Source organism: Corvus cornix, chromosome 15, assembly GCF_000738735.6.
Source record: "Corvus cornix cornix isolate S_Up_H32 chromosome 15, ASM73873v5, whole genome shotgun sequence".
Classification (NCBI taxonomy): Eukaryota; Metazoa; Chordata; class Aves; order Passeriformes; family Corvidae; genus Corvus; species Corvus cornix.
This window is the reverse complement of record NC_046345.1, coordinates 2446820-2465925: the sequence shown is the minus strand read 5'-3', so window position 1 is coordinate 2465925 and position 19106 is coordinate 2446820. Positions and strand designations below refer to the sequence as shown.

The window sequence follows — 19106 nt, the reverse complement described above, 5'->3', positions numbered from 1 at the left end:
AGAGAGACCTGGCATCCATAAAGACACAGAGCCTGCAGTTGTTGAGAACAAAGCTAAAAGCACCACTCTGGTGTGGCAGGAGCTGCAGGTTTCCATCAGCAGCCTTGTGCATGTTTTAATTTTGGTTTTTTCAAGTACATACCAGGTACAGCTCAGTAACAGCACGTCTCAAAATCAGTCTGGATACACCATAAGGTATTGTATTTTACAGTATCAAAATACTCCACCCCTCTTTAAAATAATTTAGTTGTGGCCTCTAGAAGCTGTAATAACTTTGTGAATTTTTTCAATAGTGGTCCATAATTATGTTAATCCTTATAATGTCGTTTCCTTGCCATGTTCATGTATCATCTTGCAAGTTCTTAGAACCCTGATAGTGACCGAAGATGACACATCCTTGTGCAGGCAGTCTCTGAGTTACAGGTAGAGTTTAATGAGTTCATCACTGACAGCTGATGGAGTCAACACACCGAGGTCTGTGAACAGCAGTGTAATCAGTGATGGGGAGGTGTAATCAATCCAGGGGTGCTCCTCTGTTAGATTCTGACCCGTTTCCAGAGTGCCTGCTTTGTACTAGAGGGAAACAGAGACCATTAGTTATTACACAACTGCAAGTTAAATCCTCCTTTGGGCAAGAGCAGTGCTACAGCCTCAAGCAGATGTCTGTGGTAAAATTGAATGATGTCAAGTGCACAGACTGGTGCCACTTGGTCTCAGCTGTTTTATCTTGTGTAAAAAGTACAATTTGTAGTTCCGGAGTTCATTGGTTTCACTGTTTCTTACCCTCAGCGGCTCCTGCCCTAAATGAACTGCTTTAGGAACAGAGTATCAGTATCAAGACAAATTACGGCTGTTTGGTGCATGACTGTACCATGGAGCAACCCCATAATATACCACAGCACAGAGATCCAGATAAACAAAGATGCTCAGAGGACAATTTTTCACAGACACACCAGTGTGCACCTTAGCTGGGTAAGACAGAACTGGAGTTTCTCTTACCTTAAACCTGTCAGGGACGTCCTGTTGATTTAGAGGGAAAAGTCTTACAAACTTGAAGCTTTCTGCTACCACATAAAATGGCTTATTCTGGGCTTTGGCACACACAGCAATTTGATTGGTGCCAATCTGTGGAGACAGATGGAAAACAACATTGCAGACTCCGTGCTTGCGTGACAATATTGCCCAGTTTCCAGCAATTAACATTTACTGGATAACATCCAAATGGAAGAGACTTCTCAAAAGCCTGAAACACTTCAAAGAAAGCAAACTTTAAAAGTCCAGAGTTTACAGAATGAGGTAAGAAACTCACAATTACCTTGTTGATAATGCCTCCACTTTCAACTACACCTTCAGCACCAACTAACACCAGGTCCACTTTCTCCATAATGTAGCTGTTAAAAGGGGGGAAAAAATCCAAGGCTTATTGGGTAGTAGGACAAATGACTTGCTGAACAGAACAGAAATGAGTAATTCAAGCCATCTTCCAATTTTCTGCACTAGTATCATCTACCTCTTGTATGTCCAAATGCTGTTACACATCCTTGGAGGGAGATTCCATCTGCTCCCTGCAGGAATATTAAGTAGCTGTATCTTCCCCAGCCACAGCGGACCCTGGCAACTGTGTAAATGCTGGAAGAAGCTGAACCCTGACTGGGAATGACACTCAACTACAGAAAAAAAGCCTGTGATAGGATGCTGATACACAGTGAAGTGTAACTGCACCGTGATAACCGTGGCCAAATCCACAGGATGCTCCTCATTCAATCCCCCTTTCCTGACATCCCTCCAGTGGGTTTTGTTAAGTGAAAAGAAAGCCATCAACTAAGTAATTTGAATAGATTGAATGTGCTAAGGAGATCTTGAAGACTTGCCCAGTCAAGCCAGCAGCTTCCTGAGATTCAAGGTGCCTTGGAGGCAGTCTTGGGCATTCTGAACTTACTGGTGTTCAGATTTACTATAGTTGTTCCTTTTCTCATGTTTTGGACTTGTAAGAAGCAGTGGGAATTTAGAAAATACTTTAAGAAACCACAAAATGGTAACACTTCTGCAAATTAGGAAAAAAGTGGCCTCTTTGTGTAGCACCTCAGTTCTTTTTTACAGATCTGTACAAGTTCTTAGGTCTGGTTCTTTCTTTCATTCCAAATGCAAAATCAAATGCATGTGTTGTAGCTGACACATTCTAATTGTGCACCTAAAGGTGTAACTTGTTTAGCCTGTTGGATGACTATGACAAACCAAGTAATAACCTCTGGAGTTTGAACAAGACACTTACATGTAAGTTTATTTTGTCTTACTATCATAATAAAATTGTGATGAAAAATATTAAAATTTATGACCAGACTTACCCAACTGCAGCATCCAGAATCACAGTCACGGGAATGTTCAGCTTCCTCAGGGCTTCTGCCATTGTTTGCCTATTAAAGAAAATGTTTGGACCTTAAAAATCCTTTTGTTTTTAAAGACAATGAAAGGAAAATATTGTCTGAAAGACTGAAACCTGTGACTGCCCCCATACCCCTGCTGGTAGAACAGAAAATAAGTTATTGTATAGAAATGGAAGGAATTGTTGGTGCGGTGCTACGTGTTGTTAGTGATGTGCGTTACCCAGTGTGCAAGGTTTACTCCTTCACTTATGCAACAATATCTGCTCTGAAGTAATTATTTGGCATCTTCAAATGACATTGTTAGCTGTATATTTTACTTTGCTATGATTAGCATAATACTGATTATTTTAGCCTACTTCTTAAAGAGACAATTATAAATCAGTTGTCTCCCATCTCCCAAGGGAAAAGTAGGTTGCCTGGCACTGACTGAAAGTCTGTGAACCTTTGAGGAAAACCTAGATAACACTAATTGGAGAATCTAGTATGGGAAGTTAATAACCAATATTATTTAGGGTTTTTTTCACTTGTCCAGAGCAAAGTGATATTAGTGACACTTGCCATTTAAAATGCTCCAACCAAGCCTAGCAGCTTTTCTTAGGGCAGGACAAATTGAATGGTAGCTATAACTTACCCTGTTAACCAAGATAAAAACCAAATTAATGAATACTTGCCCTGCTTGATCTGGCTGTGATTCAGTAACATAAACACTGAATCGCTTCTTGGACTCCACAGCTGCTTCCAACACCCTGAGGACCACCCTGGAATAGGCGTGTGTCAGTATTCGCTGCCAGAACAAAAAAAATTCACACGTTACTTTTGCCGAGCCTTGGGAAACCTTTACTTTTGTTAGTAGTGTCACGGCTTGTTGTGCAGAACAATGTGGTGCAGAAGCCACCATCAGACTCCTCTCCCCTCCTGTTACTCCCTCACTGCAAACAGCAGCAAAACCGAACAGGAGTGACCCTGTCCCGGCCTACTCACAGCACCATCTCTGATGAAAGGGTGACACAGCTTGGCGATTTTATTCCTCGAGAGAGAGACTTTTGTCAGGAAGATCTCCCCACGCTCGATCATGATTTCTTTGCACTTGGAGTAGTCCTGGAAAAGACCGGGATGCCCGCTGAGCGGCTGGAGGCTCCCGCAGCAGCAGCAGCAGGGCAGAGCGGGGCAGCCCTTACCGAGTACTCCAGGGAGGTGAGGCTGATGAAGCGCAGGAAGAGCTCCCCGCCGGAGGACACGGCCACCGAGGAGTCCACCCGGGACAGGGTGTCGATGGCGCCCCGCAAGCTGTTCCGCAGGCCCTGGATGGTCTCCCCTGGGGACAGGCAGAGACACGCGGTCACGGCCTCGCCCTGGGGACACCCGGAGCTCAGCGGGTGCTGAGCCCCGCCGGGCGCCGCGGGGTGACCCGGCCCCACCTCGGTCCTGCTTGAGGAAGCCCAGCAGCGCGCGGATGGCGGCCACGGCCGAGGCGACATCGGGGTCGTCCCTCAGCTGCGCCCTGAACGTCTCGATCAAGTCTGAAAGGCAACGGGGAGCGTCAGGCCCGGCCCGGCCCCTCCCGCAGCTGCCCCGCGCCCCCGTTACCGTCCGTGCCCATGGCCGCCCCCGTTACCGTCCGTGCTCATCGCCGCTCCGCTCCGCTCCGCTCCGCCCGCCGCGCCGGGGCGTGGGGAGGGCCAGGCCGGGGCGTGCCCGGATGAGGAGCGCCGGGCCGGGGCGTCATCTGCGGGCGCCGGAGCCGCTGCTGCCCGGCCGGCGCGATGAGCGCGGGTGAGCGGCGGCAGCGGGGCCGGGGTGCCCCGGCGGGGTGTGGGGGTGCCTCGGCGGGGTGTGGGGGTGTCCCGGCGGGGTGTGGGGGTGCCTCGGCGGGGTGTGGGGGTGTCCCGGCGGGGTGTGGAGGTGCCCCGGCGGGGTGTGGGGGTGCCCCGGCGGGGCTCGGGCTCCTTGTGGGGAAGCAGAAGCCGTGAGCGGGGCCCCGGGGCTTTACCGCTCTTCTGGGGGCCCGGAGTGACGCTGCTGTGTGGTCCCTTTGCAGATGATGAGCTGAGCCTGCTGGTCATCATCCTCGACACCAACCCGATCTGGTGGGGGAAGAGGGCGCTGGGAGAGGCTGAGGTACGGGCTCTGGGCGCTGGAACTGCTGATGGCGATTTCTGAGAGAAATTGTCTCATTTTCTTTGACTTCTGAACTGTGCTAATGTTGTTTGCTAAAGCAGGTATAATGGATATCATAATACCTTTTGAAATATCTACCCAGCATTCTGTATTCATTGGAGCTTTTATAACAGCATCTCTTTGTGCATCTTCAAGTTTTTTCAACTGCCATCATTCCACAGATTTCTGCTGAATTGGTTTTCTGTAAATGTTATTGTGCTACATCTGCTCTATTCTTTTTTCCAGCAGTTCACCCTATCAAAATGCATCGATGCAGTGATGGTGCTGGGAAACTCTCACCTCCTCATGAATCGCACCAACAAACTCGCTGTAATAGCAAGTCACACTCAGGAAAGGTAGAGCTGCTTCTGAACAGTGTAAAGGTTTCGAGTTTCCTGTATCTTTCTCCTGATTTTCTTGTTTGAGTGCAAGTTAAAAGTGTGTAATATATCATTGTCCTAAAAAATTAGCTGAAACCATGTACGAAAGAATCTTAATGCCTTACAAAACAACAAAAAGACTTGGAAGACAGAAGGGAGGTTTAAATAGACTTAAAATATATAGAGAGAACAAGAGAATGATAAATATGTGTGGAATGGAACAATGCAAGTGGTAGAAGTTCCCTGTTTAGGAGATATTTTTCTCCCAGATGTTTGTGAGTCTCAGGATCTACCCCCAAGTGCAGCCATGGTATCTCTGCCAGTTCTCTTAAGAGATGTCTTGATAGGAGGGAGCTGAATGTGGGTTTTACTCCAGATTAGGTTGAAGGTTACCTGCCTTACATAATCTCTTTAATGTCTAAAGTATTAAAAGGATTTTAAATTAAACTTCAGAGGATTGCTATCTACAGCTGGTTCATTTATAGCATTTTTTCTTACAAGGTTAAAGACAAAACATGAATACTTTGTTTTTCCTCTGTTTCAGCCGTTTCCTGTACCCTGGGAAGCGTTGGGCTGCTGCAGATCCCTTTGGAGAGGGAGGCCCTTCCATGGAATCTAATTGCTCTGGCAGCAAGGATGGAAAATATGAATTATTAACAGCAATAAACGATGCAATTGCAGAAGAGATTAAAGACCTCATGACAAAGAGTAAGGAGAAGAAAATTCTAGGGTTAATGTGCAGAATTGCAAAACACTTGGACTGTCAAAGAGTTGTAGAAATGTCCTCTATTTTCATTGCGTGAATTTTAATTTGCTTAAAGTAGATGAGTTTATTATTTTTGACACTTCAGGCCTCAGCATTAATATTATTTGCCAAAGATAAAAATGTGTAGTATTTTGTATTGTCAGGTTCAGTAGCTGGTTTTATATATAAAAGTAACTTTTGCAACTTTTCTTGTATTGCAGCTGAGATGAAGGGCCAGCAGACAGAAACCCTGTTAGCAGGATCACTTGCTAAAGCACTTTGTTGTATCCTTTTGATCACAGAATCTTCAAAACCTTTGTGTGTTCTTAAGAGTGTTTCTTATAATAATAATTTTTACTATTCTTGGCTTTTTATTGTACTTAAAACTGAAACATTTGCCTGGTAACTGTGCTTATCAAAATGTGTGCTGTGGATCATGGAGTTATTTCCAAGAATGGAATGTAGATTCCTTAATGTCAGCTAATGTAGATATCAACAAGATGGGCAAAGACCTAAAAGGTAGCATCTCTTCTCCTGTTTTCAATACCTGAATAAATATTTTAATCTGAATAACAGGTATAAATGCACATGTACACACAAACAAATATGCATGTTTTGACACACCCCCATTTCCAAAATTGGCACCAATAGGTAGAGGTTTATTCTGATCATTTGAAGTTGCCCAGTTTAAACAAGTTAAAGGACTTGGTCATTAGTCCACCTTCTTAGGGAGCTTTTCTGTTTTCCGTGAATAGAACTGTAACTGGAATTTCCTTGGAGTAACTGGAGGTTGAGAGGAATTAGTCCATAGATAATTGTCACTGGGACTGGAAATAGTTTCATATATGTATTTTATCTGACCTTTTAGATCTAATGTCCAAGATATTCTGAGGTGTCAGATGCTACAGAATTAAAAGGGTGATACAAACAATGTGCTGATGCATTTCTCTTTCTTTTTAATACTTAGCCAATCAAGAAATTAAATCAAGGATTCTGGTAAGAACTTTTGCTGTCACAAGTTTTCTTTTAGTCTTGAAATCCAGTGATATGTAGGCTAAGGAGTTTGAGTTGTTTTATTTAGGTCATAAAAGCTGCAGAAGACAGCGCATTGCAATACATGAATTTCATGAATGTGATCTTCGCTGCACAGAAACAGGTAAAGCTGGCATTTTTTTTCATTTATATTATCTTTTATTTCTGTGCAAAGATAACACAATTGTTAGTTTCCCTTATGATTACATAAATTATAGTGCATCTATAGTGGGAACAAGTCACGACAGTAACACTGACGGGGCTTTGTGGGTTCTGGCTAAATTTGTTTTTCATGCATTTCATCTCTTGCAGAGTATTTTGATTGATGCCTGTGTCTTGGACTCTGATTCAGGTCTTCTACAACAGGTACAGAGTTCCTGCTCTAATTTGCCATTTATATTAACTCATAAATACTTGACTTAGACAATTCAACATGTTCTTCAGCTCTTTTCTTTCCTTTAATCAAGAGTGGGTGTGGAAATATGTTCAGTGGATCTGACAGTTCTGGCATGCAGGCCTTGTGCAGTACGTGGATATTTTAAATGCCCTGTTAATGTCATCAAACAACAATCTGGTCACTGTCTCTGCTTTGCAGGCCTGTGATATTACGGGTGGCATATATTTGAAAGTGCCCCACATGCCATCCCTTCTGCAATATTTGTTGGTAAGTCACTTAAAAGACACTTTTCCTGTGTCAGATGTGAAATATTCACTGATGAGGTAATACAGGAATACCAGTCCAATTCACAAGATATTTTTCTCTATTCATGCAGTGGGTTTTTCTCCCTGATCAAGAGCAGAGATCACAGCTCGTCCTTCCACCTCCTGTTCATGTTGACTATAGAGCTGCCTGCTTCTGTCATCGAAACCTCATTGAAATTGGCTACGTGTGCTCTGTGTGCTTGTCAAGTAAGTTTATAAATATTTAACAGTCTGATTTCGTACATTCGAATGACCAATTTTAGTGAAAGCCAATTCTTTGATGTTTCAGTATTCTGCAACTTCAGTCCTATCTGCAGTACCTGCGAGTAAGTGTTTATTCTTTGGATTTCAAGGGTGGGTGTGGGAATATGTTCAGTCTATCTGACAGATGCTTTTCCATGTTTTTTTTCCAGGACTGCTTTCAAAATATCATTGCCACCTGTCATGAAAGCAAAGAAGAAGAAATTAAAGGTAGCTGCATAGCAACATTATGTAAATAGATCATTACCTCCTCCAGTAATTCCATGGAATGGAACCTACTTGAGAAACTGATGGCACTTTTTATTGGATATGAAAGAGAATTGTATGCTGTGCTATTACTTGTTTCTTAGGGGATAAATATTTAAGATGCGTGTCTTCTATGCAGCCTGGTAAGTAACAAATCACTGTATGACCATGTAATCTGTGCTGTTTTAATTACTAATTCTTAACTGTAAGAAGAACAAGAAGTTACATCCTGGTAAAGAGACATGGCCTGTGAATTTGAGGCTATTCTGGTCACTGCAAAGTTTCACACTTCTGAGTTATTTTTGAAGTCAAGAAAGCTTCGATTCTTTCTGTATGTTGGTGTAAAGTTCAGAATGCCCATTTCTAGTGTGTAGGATCAGAATCGTAGCACTGCATTGTTCAGGGACTTCAGCTTCTTGCTGGCAATATGAGCCATCATTTTCAAGATGGTTTGTGAGCCACTTGGAAAAAAAAAAAAGAGGTGCTAATTGCCCTGCATGTGCACTCACATGTATTCATATTCCTGTGACTGTACTGTCCTTGTGGTATTTCTTTCTCAATTTGGTATCTCTTCATTTGTGAATAAAACGGCCTCCCTTTGTTTAAAATAACGTCAATAAATGCAGCCTAGCTGGTTAGTCTTCAAGGTTTTATTTTGAAACTGGAAAACAAAAAATGTAGTTGTAATATGATAACAGGCACACTTCTTATTTTTAATATGCGGGTTTCCATCTGACATTTGGCAAGAACAAAGACTTTTGGGGTTGTGTCTTTTATGGCAGGACAGGAAGGTCTGCCGTGTACTTCTGAACGTGGCTTTCATTTAAAGAAACAATCTCCCCTTCTAAAGAGTCCTATATAATTTGGTGGTTTAACCTTTCTCCTGAAAGGAATAGAGAGGAATTTTTTTCCACACAGAAGACGAGTTATTTTTTCCTTCCCAATGTGTATACAGGAATTTGTCAGGTCTTGATATTCACATCAGGTTTTGTCACTGTAACAGCTGCAGTGCCAGTTTTTTCTGGGCTTGCCAATGTAACAAAGCAAACTTTTTTCATTGCCAAAAGCCATTTTGTGTGAAGGCTGTATTTATAATTTACGTTGTATAAAACTTTTGTAATAAAAACTGTTTCTTTTTCAAATGTGGTCAGATATTGCTTTGATACTTGAGGATGAGCTACATGATACTCTTGGAGTTTTGTTTGAGTGTAATGGTGTGATATGGATGAGGTGCTTGAGGAGAACAGGTCCAAGTGCAGTCAGGGGAGATGCTGAGGGATAGACATGTCTGGAATTGTCACTGAAAACCAGGAAATAAAACTCTAACCAGTTTGTAAGGTTAGAAAATCAACGTTACTTTATTCAATGTTGAGGTAGATGGGAACCACTCTGTAAAATGTACATCAGTTATGAAAACTTAACTTTATACATTCTAGTAAACAGAGGAATTAGTGTTTATTTGCTACAAGTTACGTACTTATTAATTAATACTCTATTGCCTATTGGTTAATGATTCTCTCACTTCTAATTAGTCCACATGCTCAGTTTGTCTCTTCTTTTGGGTTTGGGGGTTTCTCGGGTCACTGGCTTCCTACCAGAGTTACCTTTTACCTGCTTGGATCTGATTTCAGCACAATTTACTGAATTGGTTTTATTAGTTTTTTCCTTAACTTGGAAGTCCAGCCAGATGTCCTGCTGCCCCATGAATTCTGCATTCTTTCACGTTCATTATCAATAGTACTCCCTCTTCCCAAACCATGCTGATTTCCTCCCCCGGGTCTGAGAGCCCTAAACTTTAATTTTTTTTCCTAACACACTTAGAGCTTATTTGTTAGCGTTGTTAGCTTTGTTCGTTTGAGCGCAGGCTCTGGAGCTGCCCCGCCGCCACCTTCGCTCCCCGGGCCCCTTCCCCGGGAGGCCGCCGCCTTTCCCGCCCTTCCCGTGAGGCGGCTTCCCGCCCTTCCCGTGAGGCGGCTTCCCGCCCTCCGCGTTGCCATGGCGGCGTTTCCCGCCCTCCGCGTTGCCATGGCGCCGCGCTGGCGCTGCAAGATGGCGGCCGGGCGGCCGCCGTAGCGCTATGGGTTCTGCTGCCTTCGGGGCGCTGCTGCTGCTGCTCCTGCTGCGGGCGGCTCCCTGCCCCGGGCAGCCGGCCGGCGACACCGGTGGGTCAGGGCGTGAGGGGCCGCGGTGAATGGCGGTCTCCGGGGGCGAGGGACGGGCGGGGCTGTGGGGATGGCGGTCGGCCCGCGGCGGGATCGGCCCGGGCGGGCGAGAGGGGAGGCGGCGCAGACGCTGAGGGCTCCCCAAGGCACGGTCCTGGGCGCCCCTCCCCAAACGAGAACGTGCTTGCCCCGGAGTTTCTGCCGCTGCTCAGCACAGGGAGGGACTCGGAGGGAGAGGGTGGAGCTGTTTATGTCGGACCTTTCAACCTTGGGAAAGTCTAGAAAGAAAAATCCGGTGAAACTGCCAACTCTGAACCCTAGACTTGTCCTTGCGTCCACATGCTGAAGGCAGGAGCCCGCAGTTCCTGGATCGCGGGTAGCGGGACATCCCTGGAACAATTCATGACCCCAAGAAATTAAAAAGTGTAAGCTGAAGTCAGCAAGAAATGGTAAATATGGTGTTGCCTGAGCTGTGTAGTATCTGCGTGGGCTGTAAGTGCCATAATGTTATTTTACTGTGCCTGTTTACTGGGCATCTTCACAAATATAAACTTGTGGCATAGAAAGCTACACCCACTCCTCCAGCACGTGGCAAGAATGTAAATACAACCCTGTACTAGGCATTACAAGATATTTTTGTTTTATTTCTGACAACTTAAAGTCTAAAAGTGTAAGAATCTAGCCCAAGCATAAGATCTATATGTCTTACAGATGTTCGCTTTCTCAGTAAACTTGTGTTAAGATGTGTTTCTTTCTTTTTTTTTTTTTTTTTTAGTCTTTCAGCCTTCATTTATTCATATGTCAGGGCCCAGAGTCAATTCACTTTTTCTTGGGAATTCTTCAGGAGTTAATTTTTCTATAATTTTAAGTCCTAGAGATGAAGAGACAGGTAAGAACATTTCAACCCCCTCCCCCCATGTAAATAAATACGTTTGAATTATTAATATTTTTTGACACTAAAATTACTGGAAAAATGGTAATGCATGTAATTTAGTGCTTTAATAATTACTGAAACAGGAATTCCAGAGGATTTCTGTGATTGAGCCATTAGTTCTGAGTTGGCTCCGTGTCAGCTGGGCCTGAGGGTGTACCTGGAACACAAGAGGAGGTTCAATGTACTTCTTATTTCCCAGTCTTTTCTAAATGACAGTGGAATACCTCTAAAATTTTTATTTTGTTATAGGAAAATTGCAACTTGCAAATTGCAGCGGAAGTAAAAGAGCTGGAGATTGGAATTTGGTTGTAACACCTGGTGTGGTATGTAAAATACTGATTCTTCTGTTATTCCACTTCATTCCAACTTCTCTCTCAGAAGCTGATGAATGGTATAGACAAGAGCAATTTAATACAATCCATCAGAGCTGTCAAACTTTATTTTGTGTTTTTCCAGAACACTGCCAAGGTGACTGTAAGCCTGACCAGAACTCTGGAGCTGTGTTTGCCCAACGCCACCGAGTGCTGCTCCTCACCTCTGTGCATGGTGGAAACACTCCAGGTTTTAGCTTGCCGTGGTTCAGTGATGCTGGCACAGCTCCTGATCCAAGCTGAAATATTTGCCAACTCTTCCTTTATAGGAAATGTGTCAGGTAAGTGCTAAAGAAGAAATGGCATTTTGGCTGTTCTTTTCCTCTCTGTATGGAAAGATCGGGATTTGGGCAGCAATAAGAGATACTGAGCAAACATGAATGAAATTTCAAAAAAGGTTTCTACACAGAATAAACTGCAGTGTGCATGGTCTTTTTATTTGGATTCCAGTCCACTTAATCCAATTTTCTCTTCTGTTTCTGTTACAGAAAATGCAACTATCATCCCAAACCAGGCATTTAAGCCCTTGGGCTCTTGTCCTTGTAATTTAACAGCTGGAGCTTGTGATGTTCGTTGTTGCTGTGATCTGGTACTTATTTCTTGTTAAACTTTGATTAAGTGTTTTCAAAGTTTCTAGACTCTGTTGTCTGTGGGGAGAGAGAGATACTGAATGCTTCAGACTAGATGGGCCAGAGGCTGTGTTTGGATATTCCAGTATTTCTAAAAGTAAATATGTTCTCTCTACAAGGTTGTTTGCTTTACCTGTAAGTTTGGCTTTATAGTGCCATGAGTATTGCAATTACCTTGCTAAAAAGTGGCCATTCTTTTCCCTTTCAGGAGTGTACACCAGACTTGCAGCAGTTATTCAGTGGATCATGTTTCACTGGAGTGTTTGGTGGGGATGTAAATCCACCTTTTGATCAGCTGTGCTCTTCCCAGTCAATGGAATATACCCCTGAGTGGTTTCCCTTCCTTTGTGTACAGTCTTCTCTTGACAACACACCATTTCTTGGCTATTTTTATCATGGCTCTACGTAAGTCTTAAGAAAATTTATTTTCTCATCACACTCATTATGCAACCAAAAGTATAACCTGTCTTTATAATGAAAGCTACTTTGAAATTAGGGCTGTAGGTTGTGAACCTTAAATGCAAGTGGAGAACTGTCATTGGTAATGTATGAGAACAGGGGACATGAAAGCAAACCTGTAATTGTTTGTGTGAGGTAAAGAGTAAAGCCCTGTTTAATTTTTAAACTTGTCTGCAGTTCTACAGCGGAAGTTCCTTCATTCAAGATCCCTCTACAGACTTCTCCTGGGAAACCTTTCACTGGTTACAGAGAAGGAGATCCAATTATAACAGAAGAGGATGAGTATTTCACTGTTCCCCAGGTAATCACTTGGTGCTTTATGAGCTTTTGATTCCTCTTAGTTTGTTTGGAACTCCCTGCATCACACTCCTGATGGCTTTGCATCCGATTTCAGCAACTTGATGTTGGAAAGTGGTGGTGTGTATTTTTCACAAAAAACCCCTCAACCAACCAACCAAAAAACCCAAACCAAAACAACAAAGTCTTCATTAAAAGTAAACATTATCTTTCCTCATCCCCTTGCCCATCCCTGCAAAAGGTAATGTATTTTGAAGACACTTCTTGGTTATAATTATTTTCAAAAATGAAGATGAAGTCGTAGTGTACATTGAAACTACTTTTAAAGCTGCGTTTTTAAGGTGTTAACCTCTGTTTTGCCAAAGGCTGAGGTGTTTGTATAACATCAGATAGCTTGCTTGTCAAAGTGTTATGTGTGGCTGTAGTGCACACGTGGGGCATTTCACTAAGAAATAATCTTCAAATGAAAAGCAAGGGGATAGAAAATCCTTATTTCTGTGAACCACCCACAGCAATCCATGGCTGGACAGTGTGTTGGAAATGCTCCCGTAGCGTTTCTCCGCAACTTTGATGTCAAGTGCCTGACCAATCTGGAGTCTTACAAGGAAGGCCTGCCCCATGACGTGAGGATAAACACTGGCACTGCAGGTATGCTGCAGAAATCCAAGCAGGGATGTGTTTCATGTTTCTCAGAGCTGCTGGAACAGAACAAACCCAAGGGCTGTTGGCACAGTAGCTAAATGTAACATCTGTGATATCTGGTGGCCGTAGTTCAGCATTTGGGGATGTTCTGTTCCTGTTTCTCATGACCTTCTAGCAAGTGTCCCACTGTTTCCCAAGATTTAGGAGATAAGAAATAAAGGGATTGGCCTTTGTTTCCCATTTACGTGTTCCTGGTGACTCATAATGGTTCTGAACAGCATCACTCCCACTTTTCATTTTCAGACTGTTGCAGAGCCCTTTTTTTGTCAGGAGGGTGCAGCATCAACATTTTAGAGCTAGTGAGAAGTGGTTACTTTCTGTGTTACAAAAGCATGTACTTAGGAAGAGTCATTCTGGAGTTTGAGATAATGTGATTACCAGCATGAAGATATTTTATTTTATGCTCCATAATAGTCTAATTTTGTTTGTCTATGTAAGACCCAGAGATAATGAGCTGTGCTTTCAAAATGCATAAACAGTCTGTGCCTTTACCAAAATTACTTTTCTAAATAATTTACTACTCAGTTTTCATAACAACAAGGATTGCACCTTGGATGTGAAAACAGAAGTCTTTGCTTGTTTTTCATTCTCAGACTTCCTTCAACAAAATGTTGTCTATAGACCCATCACTGACAGGGGCAAATTCATCACTGAAAGTGGTATGTCTCTTCCATTTAATTAATGTTTCTTACTTAACCTGGATTGTATATGAAATAGATTATTTTGATGTCTAAAATGTTTACCTGCTGCAATTCTTAGGAGGAATCCTGTATGTTACCTAATACTGAAAAAGCAAACTGGCTTCCTGCAAAGCAGGAAGTATTTAATTGACTCCAGCTCATTACAGCTGGTCGGGAAATCAGGTTCCTTGCCTTGTGTACATGAGGGATTGCACCATTGCACATTGAAACAGTAAGATAAATTCTGAAAAAGATGAATGTTGTAATTTCCAGAATTTTGCCAAGGTTTTAATGTGTTCTTTCTCATCTGCAGTAGCAGAGCTTTCTAATTAGAATGGTTTTCATTATGACCTTTTCTTTTTTTTTTCTTCTGCCAGAAAGCCTTCATGCTGCTGAGGTTCTGTGTCAAAATGTAACTTTTGCAGAACATTATAAATTCATTTGGAAAGACAAGAACATTGAGCAAGTAAATGTCACTGTCTTCCTTGGAAGCTTATGTGATGGAGGTATCCTGACATTTCTTTTATGATTTTTGATTTACTTCTTTCTCTTCTGCATGGAAATTCTGTGATAGAATTGCCTATTTACTATTTTTTCTTAAAAATAATTTCCCTTGGACTCTAGAAAGAAAAGTATGGGGCTGAGTTCCATTAATTTGTGTTAATTTGAATCCTCTGTCACTAATGAAAGACAGAAGTTTGTGTCCTGCACAGAACATACATTTTACTAATTTACTTATTTACTTCTTTCTTTTACCAGAAACACTGACACAAAGATTCACTGTCGAATTTCTAAGTTTAAAGAGTACTAATGGAGAGGAACTGTTTGAGAATCCAGGTATTAATACTTCATTTTGCCTATTTAAAGTAAAAAAGTTTGTACTCTATAGATTATTATCAGTGATTACATTCTGTATTTCTTTTGTACTTCTTTATGTTGCCAGCCTTCACCTTCCTGCCTTACTGCACTGCCAATAGCAGTGACTGGTTCTTAGGCTTTTGTTGCATAGATATTGATTATTTAAAGTGGGGCCATTCCCACTGTAATGGAAATGTCATTTACTTCAATATTGATGACATTTACTCTTTAAACAATGCTGATGCTTATAGATTCTTCTACAGTGTTCATAATCTTCCCTTCTACATTTAGGATATCAAGCTGGAAAACCAGTGAGAGCTGCAAATATGAATTCTTCTGATCCTCTTGGAAGCCTAAACATTTGGCAGCCAGGTATTGGCTTGTGAGGTTGCAACTTCAATTGTAGTTAATGCTAAAATGTTGGAGCTTGTTTGGTTTTTGGTTTTTTAAAAACATATTTTAGTTAAAAATCTCTGCCAAATTTTGCTTTTCTTTCCCAAACTTTCAAAGGTCAGTGAGAAAACCTTTAATGCTTTCTTAAAGAATTGAATGGACTTGTGTCTATTTTTGAACTATACCACATTGAATTTGCATTCTAATGTTTGATGTTTTGCACAAAATTGAAAGCTAGAGATCCAGAGGTGGATAACAGGAAAGCTCAAGTAAAAATGTTTTCGTTTCACAGCTGGCAGAGGTTTATGTGCATCAGCAACTTACAGACCAGTTTTATTTGGAGTAGACTCATACTCTGGGTGTATTCTAGAAGTTGATATTAATGAAGATTGCAGCCTTTTAAGGTAAACTACACAAGCTGAATTGTTTCTCCCTGCTGCATCCGTCTTGTTGGTTGTTACATGACTCTACAAGTGCCTTCCATCAGCACTGGTACATTGTTTTTAAATGTTCATGTGTTTGTTTCAGCTTTCTGTGGTTAATAGTCTCACTTCTGTTTTTTAATGGGAAATCATAATAATGGTTTCAGTCTTTACTCAAATGATGATCGTGTTGGGTGCAATGCTTTGCCATTTCTTCCCTTCAGTAGTTCAAGTTTATTTTTGTTGTGTGGTAACATCTTTCAGAGGAAACTGACCTTATGATACAGTAATACTGCAACCCAGAGTGGTAAGACTTTTATTTATTTTATATACGTTCTGTGTGATGTTACATTCTTACTTTGCAGAGGAAATGTAACTGAGAAATTGAATGCATTAGTACAAGCTACTCACATTGGAAAGAGGGACAATTCCAGTTACAGTGATCTAAATGACTGGGTCGAAATTATACGTAAGTGAGGCTTGTGTTGTTCTTTGTAGTCTAAATATTCCCATACAGTGAATAAAGCATGTCAAAATAAACCCAAAATGTAATTCCAAATACCTAAAGCTAGTGATATGTGTGTCTGCATCCATCCATCCATATATGTGTACACACAGGCACATAATTCAATATGTCTATGGATACTGCATATTTTACTGCCAGCCTGTACACATATGACTTGGTATTTATCCATTGATAAATTACTCCTTTAGGTGTTTTTGTAGAGAGAAAGATTTTAATAGTTACATTTAATACCTCCATTCTCCTTCATAGGCCTTGATGCATTTAGTTCTAATGTGAGCACTGGAGGCTTGAAAGGCATTTGTCCAGACATTCCTGCGAACCTGAATATTCGCATAATCTTTGCTAAAGTGGGAGCAGTGCAAGGGATTCCCCAGCAGCAGATTCTTGCTGTGCAGACCAGGTAAAGTGAGTTGTGTCTCTGGCTATCTGACAAATAAGTGCTTCATTTTGGCCCTTGCTTACCTGACATACCTGATGTAAATTTACAACCAAAAAGGGTGGGTTTTGTTGCTTCTGGTCTTTTACATGCCTTTTAGGTTTGCAACCCAAATTCCTTTGATCCTCTGAAATGAAAATTAAAGAAAGAATTAACGATTAAAAGCAGATAATCTTCGTACTTCATTGAAACATTAAATAAAACATATGATGCTGCCAGCAGCAGGCATACACGGGGCATCCCATCAGGAGTCATGTGGTGGAAGCAACAAGATTGTTCTGTGTTCTGGCTTACCCCATTGCAGAGCTCTTGGGAGCTGTGCTAAATGCTTTATTCTTTCCTGAAACAGGGAATTTTCACTTTGCAAACACTTCCCCCCCTCCACCAAGTCAATCCCTATCAAATAAAGGGGATTCTGTTCCGTTTTACCTCATTTCCAGATTGTGCAAGTTCTCCCCTTGTACGATGTGGAAAATCCAGGGATTATCAACCTCCTCATAAATACTGTGTGTTTTGTTCTTTCATGCTTGTGTTTAGGCTCTAAACTTCCATTTACAGCCCTCAAGCAATAGTTATGCTTTTTGTTACAGTTACTCAACAGTCTTATGGCAGTTCCAGTGTGGGCTTGGCTGCAAAAACACCCTCAGCTTTCTTCCCATCACCGCTTCTGTTCAGTTCATTGAAGTCCCAGCTCAGCCACCCATTCCAGTGACAAGGTAGTTTTGGTAAAAACGTTGATGACCTCCCATTATGTTCAGCTGATGTAACATGAATAGCCTGGACCAAAAGGTTACTTTTTTCCAGATATCACAAGATTTATGCAGAATTTGACTGCAATCAAAATGACGTGTGCTGGCCACAGCTCCTTTATCCGTTGACACGCTTTTACACAGGTAAAATTATAAACAATGTGGGATGCTGCAAAACATAATAAGCCATATTTTTTTGAAACATAATTAGATGTGTGGAGTTCAGTCTGAAAGTGCTTTCTGGTGGGGAATTAAATTTTATTTTTCAGAAAGCATGGTCCAAAAAGTCTGTTTAATTGTGTCCTTGACAATGCATTAATTTCTTACTTAGACTAGTGGAAAAAAATAATTACTAGGAGTACTTTGTGGATAAGCTTGAAATTTTATGAGTATCAGTTTGGCAGAGAGATTCTTTTTCACTCCCCTATGGAATTTGGAGGGAGGTGTGTTGGCTAAGGCAAAGGAGAATATGTGGCTTTATGATATTGTTTCTGTGATTGTAACATTGTCAGTGTGTGTCATTGCCCTTGAAGGGTGGAGGAAGACTTTGTTTTTCACTCTGCCAGTAAAAATTTGCCATATTGTTAATACAGTTAATTTTTAAATTTCCTCTGTATAAAACTGTGGTGGATTATGTTTTGTGGGAGACTCTGTAAACTAAATGACTGGCATTTCAAAGGGCATCAAGGCACCTGGACTCTGTTCAGAAAGAAACTGCCTGTGTTTCTTATCTGCACAACTTCTGGGATTAAAGTTATACAAAGTATGAAGTTTTATAAGTATGAAGCATCTGACTTTTTTGCTTTGTACCACATCATTTATTCAGTCTTTGCATATACTTTAATCTGTATCTTTGGGTTGTTGTATAAACTAAAATTTAGCTCTCATATGCTTACACTTTTTTTTTCTTTTCTCTCCAGGAGAACCATATTCCCAGTGTCTTGCTAAAGGCCTGTTATTGGCATTTCTTATTTTACTTGCAGCAATTATGAGCAACCCTTGGTTTTCTAAATTATGGAAGAGATAGGTAAAAATTATGGAGAAATACTCTTGGATTTTGTAGACAATTTATATAAACATTTAAAGATACATAAAATCAGTACTTTTACAGCTACAGAAAATGTCTGTTATTTAAAACAAAAAGTAATAAATTATTTTCAAGCTCTAGACTCTGTGTTTGGAGTAACAAAGTTGCAGAGTTGACTTCAAGAGGTGGCGAGTCCAGCCCAGAGGCTACAGCGGGGTTGGGATTGTCCTCATGGATGGACCATTGATCTCTCAAGCTGGTTCTCTTCTCCTCGAGTAGAAGCTCCTCTTGACAGTAAACCCCTCATGCCCACCTATTTTTGGGGCAGTGGGCAGACTTCTCACACTTCAGAGAAGTCATAACGCTTCAGCTCTTTTCATGTGCTGACCTGAAATTCTCTTTTCCAGCAAATGCTTTGCATTGACAACCTGCTGTGCCTGACCTGGGCTCCACAGGGTGTAGAAAACATCTACTCATTGTCCTTGGTTGATGAAACACAACATTTGGGATTTTCTTGTTGTTTGGATGGGCCACAAAGTTGAGGAGAGGACTGG

The 19106-nt window shown here is 41.6% G+C and overlaps 3 protein-coding genes across 7 annotated transcripts; 2 read left to right on the top strand and 1 right to left on the bottom strand.

The window, feature by feature from the left end:
• Positions 1–66: 66 nt before the first annotated feature.
• On the bottom strand, positions 67–4067 carry EIF2B1 (eukaryotic translation initiation factor 2B subunit alpha). The gene is made up of 9 exons (XM_039560791.1): positions 4000–4067; positions 3803–3904; positions 3563–3699; positions 3366–3482; positions 3056–3168; positions 2346–2414; positions 1316–1391; positions 1000–1125; positions 67–573 (listed from the first exon to the last, which is right to left on the bottom strand). Exons 1-9 carry the CDS (start codon positions 4010–4012, stop codon positions 418–420), a joined length of 909 nt encoding a protein of 302 aa, XP_039416725.1. The 5' UTR covers positions 4013–4067; the 3' UTR covers positions 67–417.
• Positions 4067–9049, top strand: GTF2H3 (general transcription factor IIH subunit 3). Of its 4 annotated transcripts, none has more exons than XM_039560788.1 (13): positions 4067–4157; positions 4423–4502; positions 4791–4897; positions 5466–5629; positions 5888–5950; positions 6147–6185; positions 6634–6662; positions 6748–6822; positions 7011–7064; positions 7294–7362; positions 7472–7607; positions 7690–7726; positions 7814–9049. In XM_039560788.1, exons 1-13 carry the CDS (start codon positions 4148–4150, stop codon positions 7881–7883), a joined length of 933 nt encoding a protein of 310 aa, XP_039416722.1. In that variant the 5' UTR covers positions 4067–4147; the 3' UTR covers positions 7884–9049. The 4 variants fall into 4 exon arrangements, with proteins under 4 accessions (XP_039416722.1, XP_039416721.1, XP_039416724.1 ...); XM_039560787.1 differs by having other exon boundaries at positions 4788–4897; XM_039560790.1 differs by having other exon boundaries at positions 4069–4157; positions 6156–6185.
• An 892-nt stretch (positions 9050–9941) lies between these two features.
• On the top strand, positions 9942–18694 carry TCTN2 (tectonic family member 2). 2 transcript variants are annotated; one of them, XM_020584518.2, is made up of 18 exons: positions 9942–10069; positions 10845–10958; positions 11253–11326; positions 11460–11655; positions 11863–11963; positions 12212–12408; positions 12640–12763; positions 13272–13407; positions 14055–14120; positions 14519–14647; positions 14901–14978; positions 15291–15371; positions 15685–15796; positions 16180–16283; positions 16590–16740; positions 17367–17492; positions 17581–17669; positions 18446–18694. In XM_020584518.2, the coding sequence occupies exons 1-18, from the start codon at positions 9985–9987 to the stop codon at positions 18550–18552; spliced, it is 2070 nt and encodes a 689-aa protein (XP_020440107.1). In that variant the 5' UTR covers positions 9942–9984; the 3' UTR covers positions 18553–18694. The 2 variants fall into 2 exon arrangements, with proteins under 2 accessions (XP_020440107.1, XP_019140717.2); XM_019285172.3 differs by lacking the exon at positions 9942–10069 and adding an exon at positions 10391–10518.
• The last annotated feature ends 412 nt before the right edge of the window (positions 18695–19106 follow it).